The sequence below is a fragment of the Canis aureus genome, chromosome 4 (assembly GCF_053574225.1).
Source record: "Canis aureus isolate CA01 chromosome 4, VMU_Caureus_v.1.0, whole genome shotgun sequence".
In the NCBI taxonomy this organism is placed as follows: domain Eukaryota; kingdom Metazoa; phylum Chordata; class Mammalia; order Carnivora; family Canidae; genus Canis; species Canis aureus.
In genome coordinates, this window is record NC_135614.1 from 59,676,263 (window position 1) to 59,701,614 (window position 25,352).

Sequence of the window (25,352 nt, forward strand, 5' to 3'; positions counted from 1 at the left end):
CCAGAAGGTCTAAAGGCTACATGTAAGAAGTGAGATTCTTGGTTGCCATCAATTTGTTGGAGTCAGCAAATTCAAGCAGTCCACCCTCTGCCTGGGTCCTATCCAAGCCTATCCTATAATAAACAGATAGAATGCTGCCCAACATTAAATCCAAAGGTCCTGAGACGGCATTCGGTTCCTTAGCTCTAGGATGTCCCTTCTACACAAAGATCCATGACACTGAGCTTTAACCCACAACTTTGAAGAACAATGAGAAAGAGAACTGCAGGTAGCTTGAAGAAATCTCTTCTAGGACAGGTATTCTCTCAAGGAAGTTCATTCTGGGATGGGCACCAGTTTGTTCTTTGAAGAGATGTATTCTGGGGTAGGCACTATTCAGTTCCCTTAAGAGGGTCCTATCTAGTATAGCCACCAGTCTATCCCCTTGAAGAGGTCCATTCTGAGATAGGCACTAGGCAGTTCCCTGAGGAGGTCTATTCTGGGAAAAGCACTAGGCTATTTTTGGAAAAGGACCATTAGTCTGTTCCCTTGAGGAAGTCCATTCTGAGGTAAGTGATTTCACTTCTACTGAGAAGACTATTTTGAGATAGGTACTAGTCTGTCCCGTTGAAGAGGTTTACTCTGGGATAGGCACTAGGTTACTCCCTGAGGAGGTCCATCCTGGAATAGGCACTAGTTGATTCCCCATGTCTAACCTCTACTTCCCTTCTCTTCCTATCAGTCAACTCACAAGTCATTTCTGATTTTCCAGACTATGACCAAATGCTAGACAACTTTCACATCATTCATCTCTAAAAGACTCCATTCTGGTTCAATTTAAAAATTATATAGACCTATCTTTACTCCAAAGACAGAGGCTTGGACTGGATAATTTAAGAAGCTACCAGGGAAGTCTCAATATAATAAAACCAGGACATTTCTTTTCCCAAAACAGTACAATTAAAAAAATTAAATAAAAATTCAAACATAGCTAGAAAGTGAAGCTAGATTCAAGGAGTTCGATCTGGAAAGAAGTTGCAAATCTTCTAGAAATTTAAATTAGATATTATAGACCAATTTATTTAGGGGTTCTCTATCAACTCACAGAAGCTACCAAAGAAAAGATGAAAAGAAAAATTTATTTTTATTTTAAAATTTATACTTGTTTCAACCAACAGCAAATATTACTACATCTTGTCTCCTAACTCACACTCCTGGGGATGTGGTCAGGGAGGAGGAATAAAAGACAAAGTAAAAAATCAAACATCTAGATTAATCCATACAGATTTTCTAAGAAATGCATTTAGTAAAGGTCTAGTATAGTATCATGTAGGCTCAAAATGAAATCTAAGGAATAGATTGTCACACTGGAAAATTTCACACTGTGAAAACACAAATAAGCATGCACCCGCTATCAAAGTAACTCGCACTCATATGCATAGGAGTTAAATGGCTCTCTTTAGACTCTTACCTTATATTATCCCAAGGACATGGGATAGAAATTTTACATCTTTACTATGAATTATGCCCATCACCGTAACATTTTATGCCATCTCTACAAATAAACTACTTTTCTCATTTCCATGTTCCTGAGAGCACATATATAATCAATTCACTTCACCACCTGGCCAGGCTTCAACTCTGCATCTGAGACTGCAGGCCAAGTTTTCTGCTCACACATGACAACTGTTTCACTCCAACAGGCTCTCAAGAAAGCCCTGGGGACTGGGTGCCCTTTGGGAAAAGAAACAAACAAAGCAATCATCTTGTCTTCTACTCACACGTCAGGCAGACCAGCACGGTGCGCACGAACAGGTCTACCACCAGCTCCCAGTGCTCGGGCACACGGGACACGAAGAAGGGGATGATAATCTCAGCTGGGACATAGAACTGGAGGGCGTACGTGAAGAAGATGCCGATGGAGTACAGCAGCTTGACTGACTGGTACAGCCTGAAGAGAGAGACAAGACAGGGTCAAAAGCCTGCTCTGCTTCCACGTGCATGAGCAGTGAGAGGGCTAAGGGTCTCACTGTGATGTGGCCATATCTCTCCAAGTCACAAACACATGTGTCCCTTGGACCGAGCAGCTTCATGTCTAGGGATTTATCCTGCAGATATACTTGCAGGTGTGCACAAAAAATTTACATTCAAAATGTCACTGCAGCATATTTTAAGTATGAAAGACTGAAAACAGTTTAAATGTTAATCAGTGAGGAACTAGTTAAATAAATCAATGGTGTCCCACACAGCTGTTCAAAAGTATGAGGGAGAACTACAGGTGCTGATAGGGAACTAGCTCTGGGATACACTATTAAGTGAGAAGCCCATGAAGTGGAATAGTGCCTACAGTGTGCTACAAATTGTCCCAAAAAAGAAAAAAAAAACACTCCCCCTCACACACACGTACAAGATGGCATTCTTACATCTAAACATTTCCAAAAGGGAAATACAAGAAATGTGATTGCCTCTGAAATGGGAAACTGTAACGTTGGAGACTTGGGAGAGGGAAATGGAAACAAACATATTCTATATACACCTTGAACATCTGGAATCTTTGCCCAGGACATATATTCTTTTGAAAATTAAAACAACTAAGATATAACAGGCCTTCTTATATTCTTCCCCTCCAATTCAGTGTTCCTTAGAATCAGATAGTGACCACACAGGCAAGAAGCAGGAGCAAAACCCATCTTTCCACCCCACTGTGGCCATCTCTCTACCAGTGTTTCATATGTGGCTTCTCAGGGAGACCATTAAGTCACCATCCACTAACTCTATCTTATCTCATGCCTGGGACTGTGCAGAGTATAAAACAAGTCTCATCCCTAAGTACTCACGGAACTGACACAATCATTAAAGGGAAGGCTACCCTGTCTCTTACCGATGTTCTAATTCAAACAAGACCCTCATGCATTACGGCAAGATACATGGACCTCTCCCATCTTGTTGGAAATCTATTTAAAAGTGGTAATTATATTGTATATGATGTGCACTGAATTTCTTTGTGGTTGAACTTAATACCTAGAAGATGCTCTTATGCTATAAACAGGAGAACACCCTGGGAGAGACTGAGTTTGACAAAAGGTCTTACTTGCTCCAAGAACAGATAATAAAACCGCTTTGGAAAAATCAGCTGGTGGCTCTATAATTAAACTCAGTAAAACACCAAAGCCTTCTGGAGTGCTGGGCAGTCTGGAAGCAGTATAGTCACCTGCAGGGATGGCTAAATAAATTGCACCCAAATGGAGATGGAAAGATTAGAGTAGCTGGGATTGGAGTGTCAGAGGAAAGAAGACAGGTGCTTATCTATGGCTTTGGATTACACGGGCTGCTTCTGTTCCTGCTGATATATTTATCTTTAGTTATGCCAAGGTACCACCTGGCTCTTGAAAGGATAAGAACATTCAGAAATTTAAAAGCAGGCATCAGGGAGAAAGAGAAAGACTTTCTGAAAACAATAGCCCATTGCAAGGCTACCACTTGGCTGGCCACCCCACAGACCTTGTGCCCAGACCCCCCCAGACCTTGTGCTGGTTAGGGGGTCTTGTGCTAAACACTTGATGGCACTGCTGAATCAATGCTTTTCTCCATTTTCTCCACCTGTCCTTGCACAATGCCTCACTGATTGGAGCTCTGAAAACATGCACAGACAGGTCAACTAGGCCAGCCCAAAAGGTCCTACTGATCCCCAGGGCACTCAACAGGCTTCTCAGTGTCTGCTCAGCTGCCCTCCACAATGAAATTCTAATCTTCAAAACAGAACAGTTGCTTTCAGACACACCCTGTGACAGCTACCTTTTATTTTTTTTTTAAATGTCTTATTTATTTATTTATTTATTTAGAAAGAGAATGTGTGGGTGTTTGTGTGTGTGTGTGAGAGAGAGACACACACACAGAGACAGAGACAGAGAGAGAGGACACAGAGAGAGACAGAGACAGAGAGAGAGGACACACACAAGTGGAGGGGAGGGGCAGAGGAAGAGGGAGAAGCAGAGTTCCCGTTGAGCAGGGAGCCTGATGCAGGGCTTAATCCCAGGATGCTGAGATCATGACATGAGACAAAGGCAAATATTTAACCAACTGAGCTACCCAGGCGCCCCTGACAGGTACCTTTTTAGTTAGCATTTCAGTGTATCTCAGTGTTGCCCTGCAATACAGTAACCACGATCTAAGCAAGGTGAGATACGGAAGGGCTCTCCACAAGCCTTCAGCCAGGGGCTTGCACATCAGGCCAATGACTGCTACGGGAGAGGCACAGAAGAAGCTGGGAACTTCGCTGATTCGCCCTCCTCTCTCCCTGTGTTTTTGGAATGTTTAAGGGGAACCGATGGGATACTTGGCCCTTCAAGGCTCAGATTTCCAGGGTAGAATGGCATTTCAGCCACCTGATCAATCAATCCATTTGGTATACACCTCCACAGGACTTCCTCCTCCAAACAAAGAAGAAAGCTCAGGGCAGGGTCCTCCTTCTGATCACACCAGGATAGTATTACAAAGTGCTTTCTCATGCATAGCATTTGGTTTTCCTGACAATCCTGGCAGGAAGAAATGACTACTCCTGGTTCCCAGAAGTGGGAGCTGAGGCAGTGAGCAACTGTGACATGCCCAAGGCCAGGGCTGGAGATGGCAGACCGCCTCTATCCTCTATGTATCAGGTGCTCCCTGAGAACACCTCATTCCTAAGATGCTCACAGTTCCTGCATTTAGTCCTCCTTTTCATTCAAAAGTCATCCCCTGGGTGATGAACATGTGCCAGACATGGTGCCGGGTGCTGGGGTGCAATGGAGCCCTGCCCTCCCAGAGCACACCATATAGAGAGATCACACTTTGGGTAAATGGACAATTACAGCACTATGAAATAAGAATTAGGCTAGGGTCCGAATGGGGTCCCACAAGAGCAGAGGGAAGGGGCATCTAACCTAGAAGGGAAGTTGTGGGTGAGACAGCAGAGAAAGTTTCTCAAAAAGAGTGACTCCTAGACTAAGTTTTCCTAGCCAAGTAGGAATGAGGTACAGGAAGGGCTAGAGCCGAAGTGGGACTAACAGGCACCTTAGAGGTTTTGCCTTTATCAGAGGAGCAAAGGGAAGCCCCTCAGGACTCTCAACAAGGGAATGGACGACTGACTTGAGTCTGAGATGGCTCGTACAAGTCATGGGAGAACAGGTCTGGAGAAGTAAGACTGAGGTAGGTGTATGAGTCAAAAGGCTCAGTAGGTGGCCAAGGAAGGATGGTGCTGGCCTAGGGCAGGGGTCAGGCTTGCAGCAGTAGGCTAAAGTGAAGTGAGCTGATTTAAGGGATAAGAAGGAGGAAAATCCACATTCTCACCCATTAATGTAAAAAAAACCCCCAAACATCCAGTGCTCCCTGGCTTCCATCCTCCCCCACATACCAGCAATTGGGCAGGTTGAGGGTTATGCTCCCTTGGATATTAGCTCCAAATTGCAGGTACCCCAGACACCCCAGACTGATGTAGAGGGCAGTGATGATGGTCATTCCCATGTATAGGATGAGCGGAAATTTCTGGGGATCCTTCATTTTGTTTTCAAGGGGCAGAACCTAGGAGAATAGCAAGAGAAAAGAGAAAACACAGGAAAAAGCAACATTAAGGCCAAAATAAATTGTAATATTTTCAGAAAAAGTAACTGCTTTATCCCCAGGATTTCCCCAAAAGCACATCTATCTTTTACTAGACAAATAAACAAAGGCAGGTTATTTCCTTAGAGCTGAAGAAGACACAAGAGCCTGCCGTGGAAGCAGAGAAATCCTGAAAGGAGAAGGCAGGCCAGAGCTCTGCCTCCTGCTCCAGGATCCCCATGGGCTGGGGGTGCTCTCTGCTCCAGGCACAGCCACATGGCAGCTGCATCAAAGGGGAACAGACCTTGTCTGAGATCACAGCTCTGCTAACCGGCTCAAAGAATACAAAATGTAGGTCAGGGAAAACTGCCACTCTAGTTTCCAGAAATTGTTTCATTACCTCCAAAAGAGCAGGTGCCAGCAATGACATGTTAAATCTCTGAGTTAGAGAAATAGAAGTGCTAGGGGCGTCACGAGGTAGACCATAGGGAGATTCAAGTTGGCAAAAGTACAATAAAACCCACTTTCCAGATTCCTATTCCAAACCACTGATCTTGCCACCCTCTCCCTCACAGGAGGGGACATTCCAAAGCAAAGCAAAGGCCCTTTTGAAGACTGGTTCATTTAAGGAACAGGGAAAATGGAAGGTATTGTTGATAAGCTGCACAATCTGTTATCAACTACATTTGGCACGGCTGACAAGGAAAAGCAATGCAGAGCAATGTCTAGCCATCCCATAATGAGCAAAGCATCTCTGATCTTGTCATGACACTCCTTTTCCTTGAATACCTGCAGCCATGAGGCAGAGTGGGTCTGTGCCAGACATACCCTGGCAGATGCCACGGGCCTGCTACAGGTCCAGAGCTGTGAGGGATGCCATGGCTCCCTATTTCCTGCCAGGGCCTAAGCACCGCACCCCCTCCCCCACCAGCTCAGGGGGCTCAAGCTTGTTGATCCGCATCCAACTAGAAACAGCTTCTATGCTTTCCTTCCATTACCTTTTATGGAGAGTCTAGAGAGCCAGGGGGCAAGCAGCCCATCTCCTCCATGTCTGCCAGGCCTGGGCCAGTGGCACAAACACAGAGGAAGTACAATGACAATGAGCAGGGGCCCTTCGCCTGGATGCACTCAACAGCCCTCAAGTCCACACTAAGTGTTAGAACAGCAGTGTTCCCTCCCTTGTAAAAATAGAAAGCACAGAGAAATCTTGAAGTAACAGATAATGATTAGAGAATGAGTCCACAGCCAAACCTGGGCTATTGAAATGAAGCAAAGAGCATCTCCTGCATTGCACTGTTGAGGAAAAGTGATAAATTCAGTACAATGTTACTCAAGAACCCAGGGTCTCCAGGCAGCTTCCCACATTTAACTCAATCTTTTCTTTCCAGTCCCACATACTTGCAGCCTCTTTCTCACTGCTGCAATATGGGCCATTTCATGCTGCGGCCCCAACAGCAGGGAAACATTTTTGTTTGTGAGTCAAGGAGAGACACTCTTCCCGCGCACTGAGCAGCCCCAAGAAAGAGCAAAGGGAAAGGTGCAGAACCTCAGGTCAACAGCTTACACACTGATCCCTTAGAGAGCCTCCCCTGTGAGGTTAGAGCCCTAACCCATTCCTCAATACCACTGGGCCAATTTCTAAGTATTGTCACAAAAAAAATCTGTCCAGCTTCTAGGTTTTCTCAGAAGTGTATAAAGTGATAGACAAAGCAAAAGGGGATAAAAAGATAATCCATGAAAGGAAGTGTCTTCCCTTTCCCTACGCTCTTGGCCAGCAGTACTAATAATTTTTTTCAAAGAATAACTCCAGACTTTTATTATGAAAAATATAAGTAAAAATCAAATTAGGTACAACTGAGTGGCAGATTCCTCTCCTTAAAGGGAAGAATTGGGTGAAATCACAGTAATGATGGGGGAAGCTAAGCCAGGAGTGAAGGTGAAGGTTATCTACACATACAAAAATACAACACTCCAGTGTTCCAAGGCAGAGAGATGATTTGTGTGTTTATTGATTTAATAATAAGTCAATACTATTATTACTAAAAATAAAAAATTATTTAATGCACACTATGTGTCAGGGACTACGTGAAGCAATTCACACATATTTAATCCTAGCAACTACTAATCATTAAGTTTACCTCTCAGAAGTAAACAATGAATGTGTAACAGAGGGGGTTGAATGTAAACATTCCCAAATCACATTCAATTTATTTTCACAAGCTAGAGCTGGGAAACTCCAGTGAGATCCCTGAAATGCTGTCCATTAGCTGGCCAATAAGTTTCAGAAGATATTTTCTAATAGCATTTCCTCAGCCTTCCATAAAGCAGACCTCAAGGACACCAAGGACAACAGATGATCACAGTGAAACTCTTACCATCCCAATGCCTTCAAATGCAAAAATGGCTGTGCCAAAGAACAGAGGATAGGTCTTCCAGGATGCCACCAAGGGAAGGCGGCTGGGGTCTGGGATATTCTGAAAGAGAAAACAAAGTAAATGTTATACAGAGATTCGAGATTTAAACTCCAACATTGGAGAGGTCGTATCTTTTCCTAAATCCAAGATCTTCTGAAGGAAGAGAGTCTGATACCTGACAGATGATTTGAGGACATTTAGCTTTTCTATTTTTTTCCCCTTCAGGCTGAGAAAACCCTACCTGCTTCAGGGAAAGACTATATAGCCCTTTTTGTACTACAAAAAACTCAAATACTGCATTTTGCATAAAAAAGTCACATTCTTTCATTAGGTAAGCTCATCCCCAGAAATTTAACCTAAGTAGGAAAAAAAATCAAGATATAAAAAGAAATAGAACAAAGTTATTTAATAGTAACTAAAAACAACCTAAATATTCCCAAACAAGTGAAACAGGTTTAGCTTACTGCACATCAGCCATACCACAGAATATTATGCACTATTTTAAAAGTAAAAATTGAGATAGCTAAGCAGCACATGAAAAATTACTTATGAAATAATAGTGAAAACATCAACTTTTTAAATTTACATATTCACTATAACACAACTACATAAATACTCCACACAGATAAAGCTGGAAGAAAAGTTGGAAGATTTTTAAGAGAGTTCTTTTTTTTCTTTCTTTCTTTCTTTCTTTCTTTCTTTCTTTCTTTCTTTCTTCTTTCTTTCTTTCTTTTCTTGTGAATGAGTTTGGACACTTGAAACGTTTTATTTATAAACACATTAACAGAAGTCCTGGAACATTTAGGAACAGAACAGCAAAAAAAAGCATTTAAAAATAGAGGCAAACAAAAATCATGGCAATTGTTAACTGCGGATACAATGTAAAGATGTACAAACAAGCAAGGAGGTGCAGACACAGAATCCTCCATGGCTCACCACTGAACAATAGCCCCCATAATGGATAGCATGGAAGGGACAGGACTCAGTGTGGGACTGAAGCTTCTGTCCATTCAGAAGTGGTTTTTTCAACCACGCTCATGCATTGCTTACATTAAAATAAGAATTGATTTTAAAACTGCCTTTACAATGTTTTAAAACTAATTTAACTGTAGAGGCATTTAGATAAATATGGGGCATGCTCTAACAGTATAACAGAATCATATCAGTGAACGAAAAGAGATCTAATATTAACCTCTGTAACAGGCTTCTCTTTGAAAGTTTTCAAAGCAATTGCTTTGTTATACCATAGTCTCCCTAAAATAGAAATAATTTTTAAAATACTTTTTTCCCCTGAACCCCTGCTAATAAAGATCTCTTTATAAGAAGTATTTCAGTATTTGGAATGAAGACAGACTAATAAATATTTTTGCTCTGCAATGAGACAAAGAGTGAAATTGGCCTGTAATTATTCTTGAGTCACAGTGCAACCTAAGTTCTGGAAACAGGAGCGATCTGTTGGTTAGTGGATGACTATTGCTCAGGTTCATACATCAGATCTGGCTGAGTTATCAGAGAGAGAATTTCAGAATACATGTCTGGGAATACTAAGGTGAATGAGAAAAACAAAAGGAATCTGTAATTCTACATACTTAATGATTCCTACTAACTTAGAGCCCAATCCATTAAATGAAAAAAGTTTAATGTGCAAAGAAACATACATATTAAAATCAGCTTATTATCTTTTTTTAAAAGATTTTATTTATTTATTCACGAGAGACATAGAGAGAAGCAGAGACATAGGCAGAGGGAGAAGCAGGCTCCATGCAGGGAGCCTGATGCGGGACTTTATTCCGGGACTCCAGGATCATGCTCTGGGCCAAAGGCAGGCACTAAACTGCTAAGCCACCCAGGGATCCCATCAGCTCATTATCAACAATACTGTCTCCTCAATTCTATGATACTATTAATTTTAGTGATAACAACTTTTTGAGAAAATGCTGTTAAATGTACATAAAAATTGCAAGATATACTCCAATTTTGGAAACACTGTAACTGTGAAAAAATTGCATCTCAGAATTAAGGAAATGCAGTGATAAATACAATTATTGGGAGCCCCCTCTGGGTGAAGCACTCTGCTCAGAACTATGCCATCTGTCAGTCCAGGTGATGAAGATATGGGGAAACCTGAACAGGTGGAAGACCTGAGTCAGCTTCCCGGGATGGCACACGCATGACGAGCAAGAGCACCAGTTACACACATGCTCAGGACTGGGAAAAAAAATTCAGAAACACCGGACAGTGGGAGAAGATGCCAAAATGAGATAGTAGTTAAAATAGCATCAGCAACAAAAGTGACCCGAAGGGAGCATCTTCACCTATGTATCACTTCAAAATGAAGCTGCTCAACGCACAGCCAAACCACTGTTCTCCCAAGCTGCCCCCAGAGCAGAGAGCACTGTGTGATCACACAGGCAGCTCCTGACTGAGTCCAGAGGCAGGCTCATACTCACTCTCAAGAAATCAGCAGGGTGCCTCATCTGCAAGTGCAGGTTGCATGATCCACAGACAATGCTCTGAATGAGCACTGCCTTCACCTGGGTCTGAGACACTGTTGGAACCCACATTCCCATCCCAGGCTTCAGTTCATGGCAGCCACTATTGTCCAATGATCCACAGTGCTTTAAAACTAAATGTAGCATGTGTACACATCTGTGTGAGGTGACCTAGCTCATTTTAATGTCCACTGCAGTGTGTCCTAAGCACTGATTGAGATCTCTAATTACAAAGTTAAATCATGCATTTATTTGCCCTCCTTAGTTTAACTTAATTTGCCAGAGGTAGAGAAGGAAACTCTCTAGAAATGGTCAATCATGCGTTCAAAGGCCTGCCTTCCATTCCCATAAAAAAGAACAGGACAGGGATAGCAATTTATTCTGTTTGTAAATACTAGTTCTGTAGAAGAAGAGTCAATATCTGCCACTCATTTGACTTCTTAAGACAGGGAAAAATCAGTAAATGCTCACTGAGTACAGTGTTAATCTAAATTCATTATGTCATATCCTCAGTTCAGGAAATGTTATTTTACAACGCACTGTTTTCCTAGAAACCATATCAGTGATTGACCGGGTCACTGTTCAGCAGACTGTGTGAAAATGAGTCAATGTTCATCTGTCAGGCTGACCAAAATTAAAAAGATTGATACATCTAGTGTTGGCTACATATGCACTATGGGAGTCTATATGAAATTGGTAAATGGCTTCAGGAAAAAGCAACATGGTAATATAAAAATTCAAAAGTGCAAACTCTTTAGCAACTACATGTCTAATAAATAAATACCTTGGAGGAGTATTTATACATGTCTACAGAAAGGAAGGCCTGAGAATATTCACTGTCATAATACTAAAATAACACTAAAAACTATAAGCAACGTGATGGTCCACTAACTGGGGACTGGTCCAATGAACTATGGCACATCTATTCTCTGAAATGCTATGTAGCAATGAAAAAGGAGGTAAAACCGTGTGTATAAATAGGGAAAGCTCCCTGAGGCTCTGTTGAGGGAAAAAAAGCAAGGTAGATGAATACTACATTTAATAATTTTAAAAATTATGTTAAACACAAGACAAAACATACTTTTGTTTTATGTATTTCTCTACATACTAATATAGTGTGTAGATATATTCATAGGACCTAGACAAAATCAATCACATAGAGTGAATCCCTGAGAAAAAAAGACTCAAGGTAGACATGTGGTTTTCAACACTTGTGTTGCCTGCATTTTAATGAGTATGTACTGATGAGTTCTTGGGGGAATTAAATTTAAATACCTTTTTTTTTAAAGTTATGCTTCTATTCACTGGCTTTCACTTTTCCTTTTCTCAAGTCTTGGCAAAATGCACTGTCTTGTCCATAAAGAGCTACAGTGTTTGAGGGCACACTTTTCTCAGCCTGGTCTTCTACCCAACGACAAATAGATGTCCTCTCTTGTACTATTCTACACGCCTGGCCACATGGGCTATGCAAGGGGAGGTACAATAACTGAGTTTATAATTTTGACAAATAAATATATAACTGGACTGGTAAATAATTATTTTATCTAAATATTAAGTTAGAGAACTTGATTTTTATTTTTATCTTAATATTTTTCTATTTTCCCATTATACAATGATTCATGTATTAACATGAAATCTAAACCAGTTTAGATGTTTTAGATTTAGTGATCTCAATGGGGGTGATTTTGCACACACATGCATACCAACCCCACTCCCAGCATATTCTTCAATGTCTGGGGACATTTTCGGTTGTCATAACTTGGGGAATGGCTGCTACTGGCACTTGGTGTGTAAAGATCAGGGATGCTGCTAAACGTCCCATGATGCACAGGACAGCCCCCCATGACAAAAAGTGACCTGACCCAAAATGTCACTAGTGCCAAAGCTGAGAACCCCTAATCTAAATATACCACACGTAAATAACATATCCCTATTTATGTTCCACTTACTTGTTTGCTGCTTTGATTATATAATAGGCAGAGGGAGAGCCTTGGCTCTTCTTACCTGGACAATGAACTGGTAGAGCATAACCAGGCTAACTAGCATGGTGATGTTGGCCAGCAGAGAGAAGATGGACAGGGCTCGGAGGTTCCGGACAAAAACAAGCAGCACCAGGAAGGGCAGGAAGGAGAGCATGTAGAGTCTCGAGTCCATGGTGGGCGTCAGAATCACCGTCTCATTGTTATGGCAGTTGTTGGTGGTCCCATTGGCCGCTTCTATCACCTAAAAGGAAGAGAAGAAATGCAACAGGAAAGGCCTCTCAAATAACAAAGGCCAGTGGACCTCCCACCAAAAGGGTTTCCTAACTGAAGACTCAGTATGTGAACAAGGCCATATAGAAGCTGTAGTAGGAACCACTTTCCAAGATCTTCATAATTATCAGCAACCCAACTGTCTCAGCTGGGTTTGATCATATCTTACCTTAAGACAGGAGAATGGACAAGATATCTTGAAGTTTCGTAATGCCCTAGGTCTTTAGATGAAATTAAATAAAACACACTTTTCTATGTAAAATGTTAAAATCTTAATTCTTTTGTTGACCAAAACAGGCTTAGAAGGAATCCTAAACTCAAAGTCCACTCATTTCTTGCCATTCTCTCTCTCTCTCTTAACTGGGGCCCTACCTGTTTAAAGTTGTCAGCCAAAAAGACAAAATAGACACAGCAGAATCCCAGCTGAGTGACAATCAGGAAGAAGTCCACAATGTGCCTGCAGATGGGGAAGGGAAGAGAGAGTACAATGATCAGAAGGATAAAAAGCAAGATTCCCAGACAGATAGGTGTTTGAACGGTACTTCTTTTTCCCAGGTCATCACAGACCCTTCCTAGCAGGTGACAAGAATTAGTGTGCCTTGATGAAAGGAGAAACTGTACTAGGTGCCACCAGTCTGGAGCTTTGGAGGAAGGTGAAGAAGGTCATATCTGTGTGGTGACTGAGGTTCCCTTCCTATGTCAAGAATGCTGCATGGGGTCAGGCAATCCTGAGATCAGAATGGCCAGAACGAAGCACACACACCAGGACCACAGACCAGCCCCTTGGCCTCCCTCTCCCCATGGCCTGCCTATGCCATCTCATACTGTATGTTCTAAAGCTACAGGGAGCCCTCAGCATAAAGCCAAGGAAGTGGACTTCTTCATAGTCTCTGGATATGAGAATCAACCTGGATCTGAGAATCAACCTACTCTCACATAAATACACAGGAATAGATGTACCAGAACAGACTGCTGGTGGAAGCAGTTACAACAACCACTGGTGACAACCTAAAAGGTCATCAAAAGGAAAATGAAATGACAGACCATTCTTAAATGGAGTAGTATACAGCAGGGAAGAATATGTTAAACCTACATGTACTGATAGAGATATGTCTAGGATCTCTAATACAAAAAAACAAATTTCCAAACAGTATGCACAGTATGGTCAATTTATATTAAAAAAGGTTAAGAACATGTGTACATTTGTATACACACAGAATATTCCAGAAGTATACCCATGCAACTATGACCAGTATGTACTTTTAATTTTCACTTTATAAATGCCTATCTTGCTAAAAAAAAAATTCTTTTTTACCATAAACACACAATAACCTCATTAAAGATAGAAAGTAAGGGAATAAGGGAGGAGGGATAGAGAGAGAGAAGAGGGATTGGGGAGAAAGAGAAAGAGAAAAACAGGGAAAGACAGGAGAGGAGAAAAGATGGAAAGGAGGGAAGAAGGGAAGAAAGGATCAATCAACAACCAACCAGCCAACCAATCAACCTGCTAATCAATGTTGGCCACTTGGCACTATGGCTTCTCCCAGTCACAGAAAATGATCCTGCTGAAAAAAATCACAAAATAAACCTGCATCACAGGAGGAAGCTGACTTTGTGTGGAATTATAAAAAACTCCGATGACTACGAGAAGGGGTTTTCCTGGAGAACAGAGTTTTAATGTAGTTCAATTTAAAAAGAATAGAGAGGAGCCTGGGTGGCTCAGTTGGTTAGTATCCAACTCTTGATTTCAGCTTGGGCCATGATCTCAGGGTCATGAGACAGATAGAGCCCCCTGGTCGGACTCTGTGATCAATGGGGAGCCTGCCTGGGATCCTTTCTCTCTCTCTCTTTCTCCCTCTGCCCCACCCCCACCCCATGTGCACCAGCTCACTCTCTTTCTCTCAAATAAATAAATCTTTAAAAAAAAAAAAAAAGAATAGAAAAGGATTCAGTCTCTGATATCAATTCTTTATCTTTAAACATATCATGTCCTCAAACAGGAAACAAAAATTAGAGTATTTCCCTGTAGGCATTTGAAAAGTTACCATAAGGACAAATTTCCAAACACCCTCACCTCTTTCTTTCCCCATTAAACCATTTGTTCTAGCTCAGCTCACCCCTTCCTTGAGGCCTTCCTTCTCCTACCCAGTGCCCTGCCCTTAAAGCACCTATCATGTGGACTTCTCATCTGGCACAGGCAACAGTCCTTAAATCTCCTCCCTGTCTGAGCTCCTAAGATGCACTTCGATGCTCTCTACTGGGATAGACTATTCCTGATCTCTTGTCCTCTTGATCTCGAGCTTCCCACACACCTTTTTCCTTACAGAGACTATAAGTCCCTAGAGGGTCAGGACCACATAATTTACCCCAGGGGGATCCCCCTTCCCAATACCTAGAATTGTTCTGTACCACGTATAAGAAAGTGCTTAAATATCTTTACTAAACAAATGAGTGAAATAAAAAATAATCACTGGTCATGGACTGCCAAAGCAATGAGGAAACCAAGGACCAGAAAGAAAGGGGTCACACAGCCAAAATGACTGCTGGCAGAGCTGAGGTAGAAGCCAAATCCACAGACTCAGTGCTCTTTCCACTGCTCACACTACATGTCACATTTCCCCACTCTGTCTGAAGGCCTCCACTCTGGGAGTTCACAGCAGCAACAACAGAAGAAACTGGTTACAAAAAAAGGAAAGAAAGAAAGAAAAGAAAGAAAAGAAAGAAAAGAAAGGAAAGAAAGGAAAGAAAGGAAAGAAAGAAAGAAAGAAAGAAAGAAAGAAAGAAAGAAACTGGTTACCTTCCCCAATGTGCGTGGTTCCGGAGCCAGGAGCTGGGGCTGGATTCCAGTCCATACATCACTGTGTCCCCATAGTCCACAAAGGGCTTGTTCAGTCTAAGACGGGAGAGAAAGAGGAAGGGAAGAGTGTATGAATTCAACAAAAAGTGACAGAACAAACATAGTTCACCGATACCTGGGCCAATTCTCTACTTGTCACCCTGGTGAAACCACTGAGTCCTGTATCTAATGCTTTCAAGGATCAGAAATGTTAAGTCGACAGGCCAGTTACTTTCTTTCTTTTTTTTTTTTTTTTGCCAGTTACTTTCTTATAAGCAACAACCATTTAGTAGAATCATTTCAGTGGGGGTAAATACTACAAAGCACACAAAAGTAGAATGTGGTCTTTGGCCACTGCACATAAGGAAATACGACAGATGGCAACAAACTAAAAAAGAACAAAACTAACAAGGGAAAAGGAGTACTGCAATAATTAGCAGTCATCTTCAGTTAGCACAAAGAATTTAGAGTGGTCTGCTTAAGTCTTCTCTTTCACTGCTGGTAAAAGAACCCAAAAGGACAATTTGGCAGCTCAGAGGGCTCTCACCTGCGGCAGAAGTGGTGCGCACATCTCACCAGGATACTCATACAGTGCACAGCTACGATGCCTATCACCAGCAGGCTGAGGGGACCCATCTGGAGACAGGTGTTGCAGATAAGAGAGAGAGAGAAGTAGATTGAATTAGGAGTGAGCCCAACAGAGATTGGATTTGCAAATGATCAAAACTCTACTAAGGCACCTTCCAGTGACAGAACTTCTGGCACAGCATTACAGAGAAAAATGTGATCCCAGTAGAGATTATTTCGGTGAGAAGGCACCATCTGAACCTTAGCATGCCTTCAAAAGAGTTAACCTCATGAAGAAGAATGACACAAGGCTATTCCAAGACAGTTATAAATCAGCAGAACAGAAGGCTCCTGTGGTCTGGGAAGAAGAGAGAGGTCAAGAGGTAGAGGGAAGGGGAAAGTTCTCATCAGGGTAATACCAGTTCAGGATAAATAGCCCTCAGGTAAGAGCAATCCATATCTATGAGCTATCTCCAACTCAAAGAGAAACCAAATGGCTTTAGATTATAGTCTATAGGGGATGAATCATAAAAAGAGAAAGTAAAATTCTCAGAGTTGGCCTCCTATGGGTGAGGCATGGAAGGACTATGTAGAAAACGAACAGGCTTCTGTTATGAATTCATTAGTTAATATTGATAGAAAATCCCTGAAACATTTTAAATATATCCTCCTCACCACAGAGTAAGCTCCACGAAGGCAAGAATCTTTCTCTTTTTTATTCACTGTTAATATTCAGAGCCTAGAATAACATCCAGCACACAGAAGGCCCTCAATAAATATGTTTAAGTGCATGAACACTTGAATTTTACTCTTTCTCGGCTGAATTAAAAAGCTTTCCATTTTTAAATGTTGTAAATGAAGTAAATTAAAACACACACACACACACACACACACACACACACACCATCTCCTAAAATTTGTCATGATACTTCTCTTCACCAATGCAGACCCTTACCAAGATGCCTGCATTTTTGACTGCCAGAGGCAGCCCCAGGAGTCCTGTGCCAAGGTTGCCTTTTAACAGGTGAATCAAAGTCTGGAACCATCTGAAGTGGGAAGAAAGTAGACAAGAGCATGTTAACAATAATGGTAGCTAACATTTATTAATCATGTAGCACTGTGCTAGGTGCTTTCATATGTTACCTCACTCAACTTCCACAATAGCCCCCAGGAGATATGTATTAACTTTATTTCATGGAGGAGGAAGATACTTGCTCAAGGTCACACACCTAAGAAAGAGTTCAGCCAGGATTCAAATCCAGGCAGACTGACCCTTGAGTCCTCTCCTGGCCTCTGTGCTATAAGCTCCACTCCCTGTGGCACTCTGTCCTCTCCTAGTAGCTCTGGCCTGGGTTTCACCAGAGCTGTCCACTGTAAAGACCCAGATCCAAAATTGCAACAGAGGATGACAAGCAGGAAGGACAGACACTGATAGGAGAGAAAGATGAGCGAAATAAAAAAGCCCAGAACTCTAACAGAAAATTTTATGCAAAGTAAAAGAGTGAAAGGAATATGGTCTCACAATTGGTCAGTCACTGGGATACTTTGGGCTAGAAAAAAGGTCAAATGCCAGAGTCCTAGGATTAGAGAAGCCCTCTTCAAATGTCTGTCACCTAGTTTAATCTGTTGCCTTGAGGATAGATTTTCCCCTCACCTGTTATACAGACTACCCACTTCAAGCTGTAATTATAAAGCCTCTTGGGCATCCTCATTCATTTTTTCACTCAGCAAATACTATGTTATGTGTAAAACACTGTGTTAATACAGTGGTAGAAATAAGTATGAATCAGATATGGACTTTGGTTTCTAGAAATTAATGACTCACTGAAAATAAAGCAGATACATTAATGCCACCCAGGTAGAAAGATGCCTTATTAAGTGCCTGGGAAGAGTGCTCAGGCAGGGGAAGGCAAAGTGGGGGTTTGCAGAGGGGAGACCTGAGCCAAACCCACCAGGACAGGCAGAGCTTGCAGGTGTGCCCAGGGGGAAGAAAGTCCTGTGTACACAAGCCCAGAGAGAGAGACCTGGGGCGCCAACAGAGAGGAGTATGTCAGTTTGGTGGCCATGTGGGTGGGGATGAAGGTGAGCATCCTGTAGACAATGAGAACTCCTCAAAGGACAGACCACAGAGAAGTGCCCTCATCTGCTGCATTTTCTATCCTCTTACCTCCAGGATACAAAACAGGTCAAATATAGCATCATTCTGCCTCCAGCCACAGACTCACTCAAGATTTGGCCCCTGGCACTGTCTGGAAATTCTCCTGCACAAATACCCTAAATCCCTCCTAAATGATGCTTCCATGTATTTCTCCGAATCTGCAATTCAGTAGAAACTGAAAGCAAATACTACGTGTTAACTTGTAAGGACCACAATAACTGGGACCTATCTATACTCTCTGTAATGAAATTTTACCTCTGGTGACCTTTCTCCTTCTACCTCCAGGAAGAAAACCTCTTGACCCTTCTGCTGTCCTGAAGCTTTTCTTTTCTTTCCTTTTTTTTTTTTTTTTTAAGATTTATTTATTCATGAGAGACAGAGAGAGAGAAGCAGATACATAGTTCAGAGGGAAAGCAGGCTCCTCACAGGGAGCCCAACATGGGACTTGATCCCCACACTCCAGGATCATGCCCTGAGCTGCCGAAGGCAGATGCTCAACTGCTGAACCACCCAGTAGTCCCTGTCCCAAAGCTTTTCAGTAAAGATCCAGAAAATATCTTTGAATCTAGATGAGAAGAGGCTGAGTGCTCTCCTGCACTACCCTAAGGAGGAAACAGCCTAAGGACCACAAGGGTACAGAGGTGACTCCTTCATTATCAATGGCCAGTGACCAAGAGATTAACGGGCAGGATGACAGGCCAATCAAATGTCTATCTTAGCAAATGTTTAATCCACTCAAGGCAAAGGTAAGCATTGTAGCAAACCCACCTGCCCACCAAAGGCTTCCGCCAAATGCCTCTGGGCTGGGTTTTGTAGATCAGGTCCCTTTTAGCCCTTGCTTTACTAGTAACTCCATAGGACAATTCCCTTCCCTTGTCTGGACCTTTGTCTCAGCTGTAGAGGGAGGGGACTGGACAGGACAGCATACCTTCCAACGTGACTTCAGGATTCTAGGCAACTGGCCAACATTATTCTTTCTAATCAATGGCTCCAAGCTTGGATCACCCAGAACCATAGAGTATCACAGACTCAACTCCATGGACTGCAGAGTCTTAGGAGGGGTATAGGAAGGGAATCTTGCAAATCTCTGTAGCTCTGATTATGTTCTCAATCAGTAGTTCTTACACTTTCTGGTCTTGAGAGTCCTTTATACACTTAAAAATTATTGAGGATACTAAATAGTTTTTGTTTATATGGATTATGTCTGGTGATATATATTACAAATTCAAATTGAGAAATTAAAAACATTTTATTAACTAAAACAGTAAAATTACATGTAAAATAACATATTTTTTTTTTTTTATGATAGTCACACACACACAGAGAGAGAGAGAGAGAGAGGCAGAGACACAGGCAGAGGGAGAAGCAGGCTCCATGCACCGGGAGCCCGACGTGGGATTCGATCCCGGGTCTCCAGGATCGCGCCCAAGGCCAAAGGCAGGCACCAAACCGCTGCGCCACCCAGGGATCCCTAAAATAACAGATCCCTGGGTGGCGCAGCGGTTTGGCGCCTGCCTTTGGCCCAGGGCATGATCCTGGAGTCCTGGGATCGAGTCCCACGTCGGGCTCCTGGCATGGAGCCTGCTTTTCCCTCCTCCTGTGTCTCTGCCCCTCTCTCTCTCTCTCTCTCTCTATCATAAATAAATAAATAAATAAATAAATAAATAAATAAATAAATATTTTTAAAAAAATTGTTATTTTTTGAAGGTTTTATCCATTTCTTTGAGAGAGAGAGCGAGAAAGAACACTCAATAAAGCACAAATGGGGGTGGGGGGTAATCAGAAGGAGAGGGAGAAGTAGGCACCCCGCTGAGCAGGGAGCCAGATAGCGGGCTTGATCCCAGGACCCTAGGATCACAACCCAAGCCAACTGAGCCATCCAGGTGCCCCTTAAATTGTTATTATTTTTTAAAATAATAGATTTTTAATGAAAAGTAATTCTATATTCCAAAATAAAAACTGGCATTAATTTACTTTTTATGCAAACCTCTTTAATGTCTTGATAGATGGATTATCTACTTCGCATTCAATCTGTTGTGATATGTTGTTTTGGTTGAAGTACATAAAGGAAATCTGTCCTCATACAGACATGCAGTTGGAATGTGTTTAAATAGTCTCTCTAGATAATTGTGGTAATTTTCCTTCGATACTATACCGAATTTGACATGTGGTTGTTTCTTAGAAGTTGTAATGTGGAATCTGAACTTTTCAATATCCTATAACATTAAAATCTACTGGTAATCTTGCTCTTCAAATGGATCTTTTACTCATGCACACTTTTCTAATATCACACTGGCCATTTGGAAGATACTTATTCCCTGAGTTATGCAGATCTTTGAAATGCTGGCACATTTCATTATACAATGTCTGAAAAAAATCATATTTATTAATATCACTGACCTTATCAGAAGTCTTTAAGTAGAGGGAAGCTGTCAAGCTCACAGTGTTAGATACTAGTTTTTTTCTAGTTTTGCTTGAAAGCTCAAATTTTATTATGGGCAACAAATACTATTAATTGTTTTTCTTGAGGTGATGGTCTCATTCCTCTCATTTTCAAGAAATTAAGTACTTGGTACCGCCAAATACTCAGGTCTGAATTACCTACAATTTGTTAGTTCTTCCTAGCAAAAAGAGTATTCTACGAAAAATAAAAGCAGTTGGGCTCACAATTTCAATAATCACTCAAGGTCTTGTCCTTAAGACAAGCATCATATACTTAGGTATGCAGTAGAACTATTTCATGTGTACGTCCCATTTTGTCATGCAGGTTATTTTAAAACCTGTACTGAAAGGTTAAGTAATAAAATGAATAATTTGCTTCATCAAGGGCCTACTTAAGTGAAACTGACTTATTCTTTGTACATGTGCAGCAGCAAAAAATACGATGATTAGCATACGTTGGTGGCACTGCCTTTATTTATGCTAATGTACCAGCAATTTTACCCACCATGCTGCTGAACCATCAGTGTAAACGTCAACACCATGAAAAGACAAATAACATCTTAGTATTATTATGAAAATAGTTTCAATTTCACAGACTTCCTGAAATGGTCCTGGGAACCCCTAAGGGTCTGAAAACCACATTTTGCAAACGGCTGCCCTAGATAACGTAGAGAAAGCCACTTTCAGTGAACTGGTTTCTTAGCCTGACAGCCTGGGAAAAAGTACCAAAGCTCAATCAACAGCTGGTACAATGTGACTCAACAGGGCAACAAGAAGACAAACTTGCTCAATAGAATAAAACAAGGCTGTTGTCAAAGCAGTCAATAGCTTGACAATATCAAATGTTAGGAAATAACTTCACTAAAACAGCATTATGGAAATGTCTAGGGTTTCAATTTGCACACCCAACTAGGGATTTTTACTGACCCTTAACCATTAGAAGAGCCAGTTACATGCATGTATGTACTTTATTCCTTGCATTTTGTTCCTTATACTTTGTTCAGAGTTCTTTGGTCCTTGGTAAACTAGATAACAGGGTAGGGCAAGGCACAGTAGACAAGGAATCCAGCTCAAAAACTTGTCTCTAACACTCTGATATATTAGATAGAGATTCATGTGAGCTAACAAAGTCACCTGAATCAGTTTACACCTTAATCACATCTGCATATTTTCTATACATAAATGCTTATGTGGATCCAGGCTCCAGTAAAGTACTAAACCAATTCTCCAGGTCCAACGAAGTATTTTTCTCTAGGTCACTTGTGGTAATTGACATCATTTACAGATGGGCTTTCCTGGTCCCATATATCACAATATCAGAGCAGGATGGGCCCTCACAACAAAGTACACCCTGGAAAATATCCCAATACAAGCCCAATGAAGGTATCTCCCAATTTTCTCAATTTCTAACAAGCAAGGAGAAATCATTTTGGGTTGACTACTAGTTATAACCCAATGTGGAAAAAAGAGATAATTAGAATAGCTAGCAGGCACACATTACTTTTAATATACACAAAACTTGTGTGAAGTTGCTAGTGGTTGGTTTTGAACTTCAGAAAAGTCCCTTTAAAAATGAAAATCTAGACCCCATGTTGCAAGGATTGCACAGACAAGCTGATGCCTGAGAACAAGTAGGAGCAAAAACTGGAAGGGAAACTATACAGAGAGAGGCTCGGAAGAAGTATTTCACAATGAGTATGACTTCTGAAAGGAAAGCTATCAGGTGCCATTGGCTGCATCTGGAGTTCCTTCTGCCTGGGGGGAAGTCAACTGGGTAGACAGGTTAAGGAAAACAGGGGAGAAATGGTCCTCACTGCTGCCAGTTGTTCTCTGTGCAATCTTTCCCCTCAGCCAAGCAAATGGAGAAATCTACAAAAGCATGCCACATGAGAAATAAGCTAAAGAGACCGAATCTTGAGGAGCAGAAGTCAGCTAGTGGTAATGTGGACAGACCATATCCTCTGGTTCTATCCTAGTTCTATGCCCTGCCCCAGGAGAGATGCAGCCAGGGGGAGCTTTACCAGGAATGACCTCCAAGAGAATCTTCAGTAGTTAGCTTGGGCAGTCACACAGGACAGCGTAAATCTAGCACAGGAAGGATCCCTCGTTAAGTCACACCCAACCCACAAGGAAACATAGAAAGGATAATAGCTAAGCTTGGGGAATAAACAGAAGGGCCAAAAAAAAAAAAAATAGATGGAATGCTGGGATCTAGAGAAAATATAGAAGTCTGCTGATATTCAGGACTGAGTCAGAAAACTCAGTAGGGTAGAAAACTCTCCTCTGAATCTTCTAATTCAAGTGAGTGAACACAGTTTTCACAGAGGACTCCTCAATTTTCTCTTACATTTGGGGAAACTAAGGCCCAGAGAGGGCCAAACCACCCAGATGAGTCCTGGGATTCAGTTTCCAGAGAGAAGACTTAACCTTGCCTAGGAGTTGTAAGGCAGAATCCCTCCACTCAGCCTCTTGAATTTTATTTTATTTTTATTTTTTTGAGAAGAAGGGGGGAGAGAGAGTGGGGAGGGAGAGGTAAAGAGAGAATCTTAAGCACACCCAGTAAGGAGCCCAACATGAGGCTTGATCTCACAGCCAGAGATCATGACCTGAAGCTGAAATCAAGAGCCAGATGCTTTACAGATTGAGCCCCCAGGTGCCCCTTAACCTCTTGAATTTTTTAAGTGCAAGAGAAATTATTCCTTCCTCCATCTTACCACTTCTTCTGCCAAATGAACTGGCTATTAACTGATGGGGACAGAAGTCTAAGCGAGACTCAGCAAATGAAGCTTCCAATTGAGCCTAGAGGTATTTGAGGTTCTAGCACAGATGACCCATGGTTCTGAGTTAAGAGAATGTTCTCTCTAGGAGTTTCTCTTATGTTCAGCACCAGCCTTCCTGGGACCAACACAGCTGAAAGGAGCAAAGAATATAAAACAAATGGGAGGGAGAGCAGACAGCAAGGAGCTCAAATCTCAGAGCTGTTATTCACCCAGTCTTCCTTCCATCTGTAAAATGGGGAATTGATAAAACAGGGGAGCAAAAATACCTCTAAGGGAGACTATGTTACTAATACAGAGCTTAAGTACATGAATCCCACCCAGGAGAGAAGAAGAAATAGCTACTTACGTTGTGCTGTTGCTTTCCCCAAACCGCTGGTAGGAGCCGGGGGAAGAGAAGTTGTTTAGGCCTTCAGATGGGCTCTCCTCAGGGCTCACGTCTGTGGAGCTGTAGTCATGGTAGTCCTCATTCCGAAGTCTCTGCGTAGACATGGTAGCTGGGGGGACAGGGTCAGTGCTAAGACCCCCAGTGGCTGGGGCCTTTAGCTCCAAGCCTGTAGTGGGCTCTGGGGCAGAAGCAGCCATTGTTACAGCAGCTCAGGGACAGCTGCACTATGAATTAAGTACAGTGACAGTGCCTGATACCAAGGGAAATGGGAAAAGTGCAAAGTACACATGGGCGGGCTGGGCTCACTTGGCTTCTGTCTCCCAACCTTCTCAGTGCCCCACTCATAAATTTCTAAATTTGTCACGGCACACCTGGACAGAGCAAAGGTGAGGCACTGCGTGGGACGATTGGGGGAAGATGCAGACAGGTGCTTCCCGGAAGCCTTTCCTGCTCCTTAAGTTGGGAGTAACCACTCTGTCTCTGAGCTAATTTCTTTGAACCTTGAACAACAGTTATATTGTATCTATATCATCTTCCCCAGGAGTAAGGTCTCAGAGGATGGGAACCTGAATAGTCCTCACAGAATCTTATATTTCTTCTGCATGCAAGAGAAAAAAGACCTTGTTGCATTCAAAAAATCCCCTCCAAATCATCCAATTCTGTGCAGATTCCCCCACCAGGTTCCAGAGCCACAGATGAATTCCTCTCTCTCTCCACCATGACCTCTGCCTCCATCCTGTACTGTTTGGAGGTCACCAGGGACTCTCAGCCCCTGACCCCAGGACTCTTACCTTGCAATAAGTCAGAATTGTAAGCAGCTCAGAGGAAGAGCAGGAGCATGAGAGGGCTCACCACTGGCCCTCATTTCAATACCTCCCCTCTACAACCCTTCTTTTTTATTTTTACGGATTTGCCAATTCCGTAAAGATAATGAAAGAGGAAACCTTTTCTGTCGCGTGCTGGGGAAGGATGGTGAGGGTATTTTCTCTAGGGTGGACTTTTTCAATAATGTTACTACAGAAAAGAGAAGAACAACAACTTCTCAGCCACACAATAAGCATACATTTTGGGAATTCTGTAAGCCCCCAGAACCCTAGACACTATTGCTAAAAGAGTCCTCAGAGGTCACTCCAAACTGATCATTTTACAGATGAAGAATCAACCCCCAAAACGATGAAGGAACCTGCTCTGCTACAGGCAGGTAGCAGCAAAGCAGTAAATATATATCCTGCTGCCCTGCCAGACCTGGAAACCTCTACCTGAAGGTACCGCCACTTGCAATGAGGGAATATTATAATGGAAGAGAGTCAACGTCCTGCCCTCCAAGAACTGGCAACCACGTGAGGGAAGAAAAGTACATGTACCTTAAAAATTACAAATAAAAATCCTCCTGGCACTTGACAGACTGGCATACCTGCCTGCTATAAGCAGGCTCTCCCCCAGCATGCAGCTGAAGCCTGCAGTGAGTCCGAT

The 25,352-nt window shown here is 42.2% G+C and overlaps 1 protein-coding gene across 6 annotated transcripts in view; it reads right to left on the reverse strand.

The window, feature by feature from the left end:
* Nucleotides 1-25,352, reverse strand: part of SLC36A1 (solute carrier family 36 member 1) — a 107,288-nt gene that overhangs the window by 59,812 nt on the left and 22,124 nt on the right. For all 6 annotated transcript variants that reach the window (XM_077895824.1, XM_077895825.1, XM_077895823.1 and 3 more), the window contains 9 exons: nucleotides 23,841-23,988; nucleotides 17,070-17,160; nucleotides 16,095-16,183; nucleotides 15,509-15,604; nucleotides 13,084-13,168; nucleotides 12,464-12,682; nucleotides 7,929-8,027; nucleotides 5,369-5,535; nucleotides 1,761-1,930 (listed from right to left, as the gene is read on the reverse strand). In XM_077895824.1, the coding sequence (XP_077751950.1) occupies nucleotides 1,761-1,930; nucleotides 5,369-5,535; nucleotides 7,929-8,027; nucleotides 12,464-12,682; nucleotides 13,084-13,168; nucleotides 15,509-15,604; nucleotides 16,095-16,183; nucleotides 17,070-17,160; nucleotides 23,841-23,983 (1,159 nt within the window). In that variant the 5' untranslated portion in view covers nucleotides 23,984-23,988. The remainder of the gene's footprint in view (nucleotides 1-1,760; nucleotides 1,931-5,368; nucleotides 5,536-7,928; nucleotides 8,028-12,463; nucleotides 12,683-13,083; nucleotides 13,169-15,508; nucleotides 15,605-16,094; nucleotides 16,184-17,069; nucleotides 17,161-23,840; nucleotides 23,989-25,352) is intronic.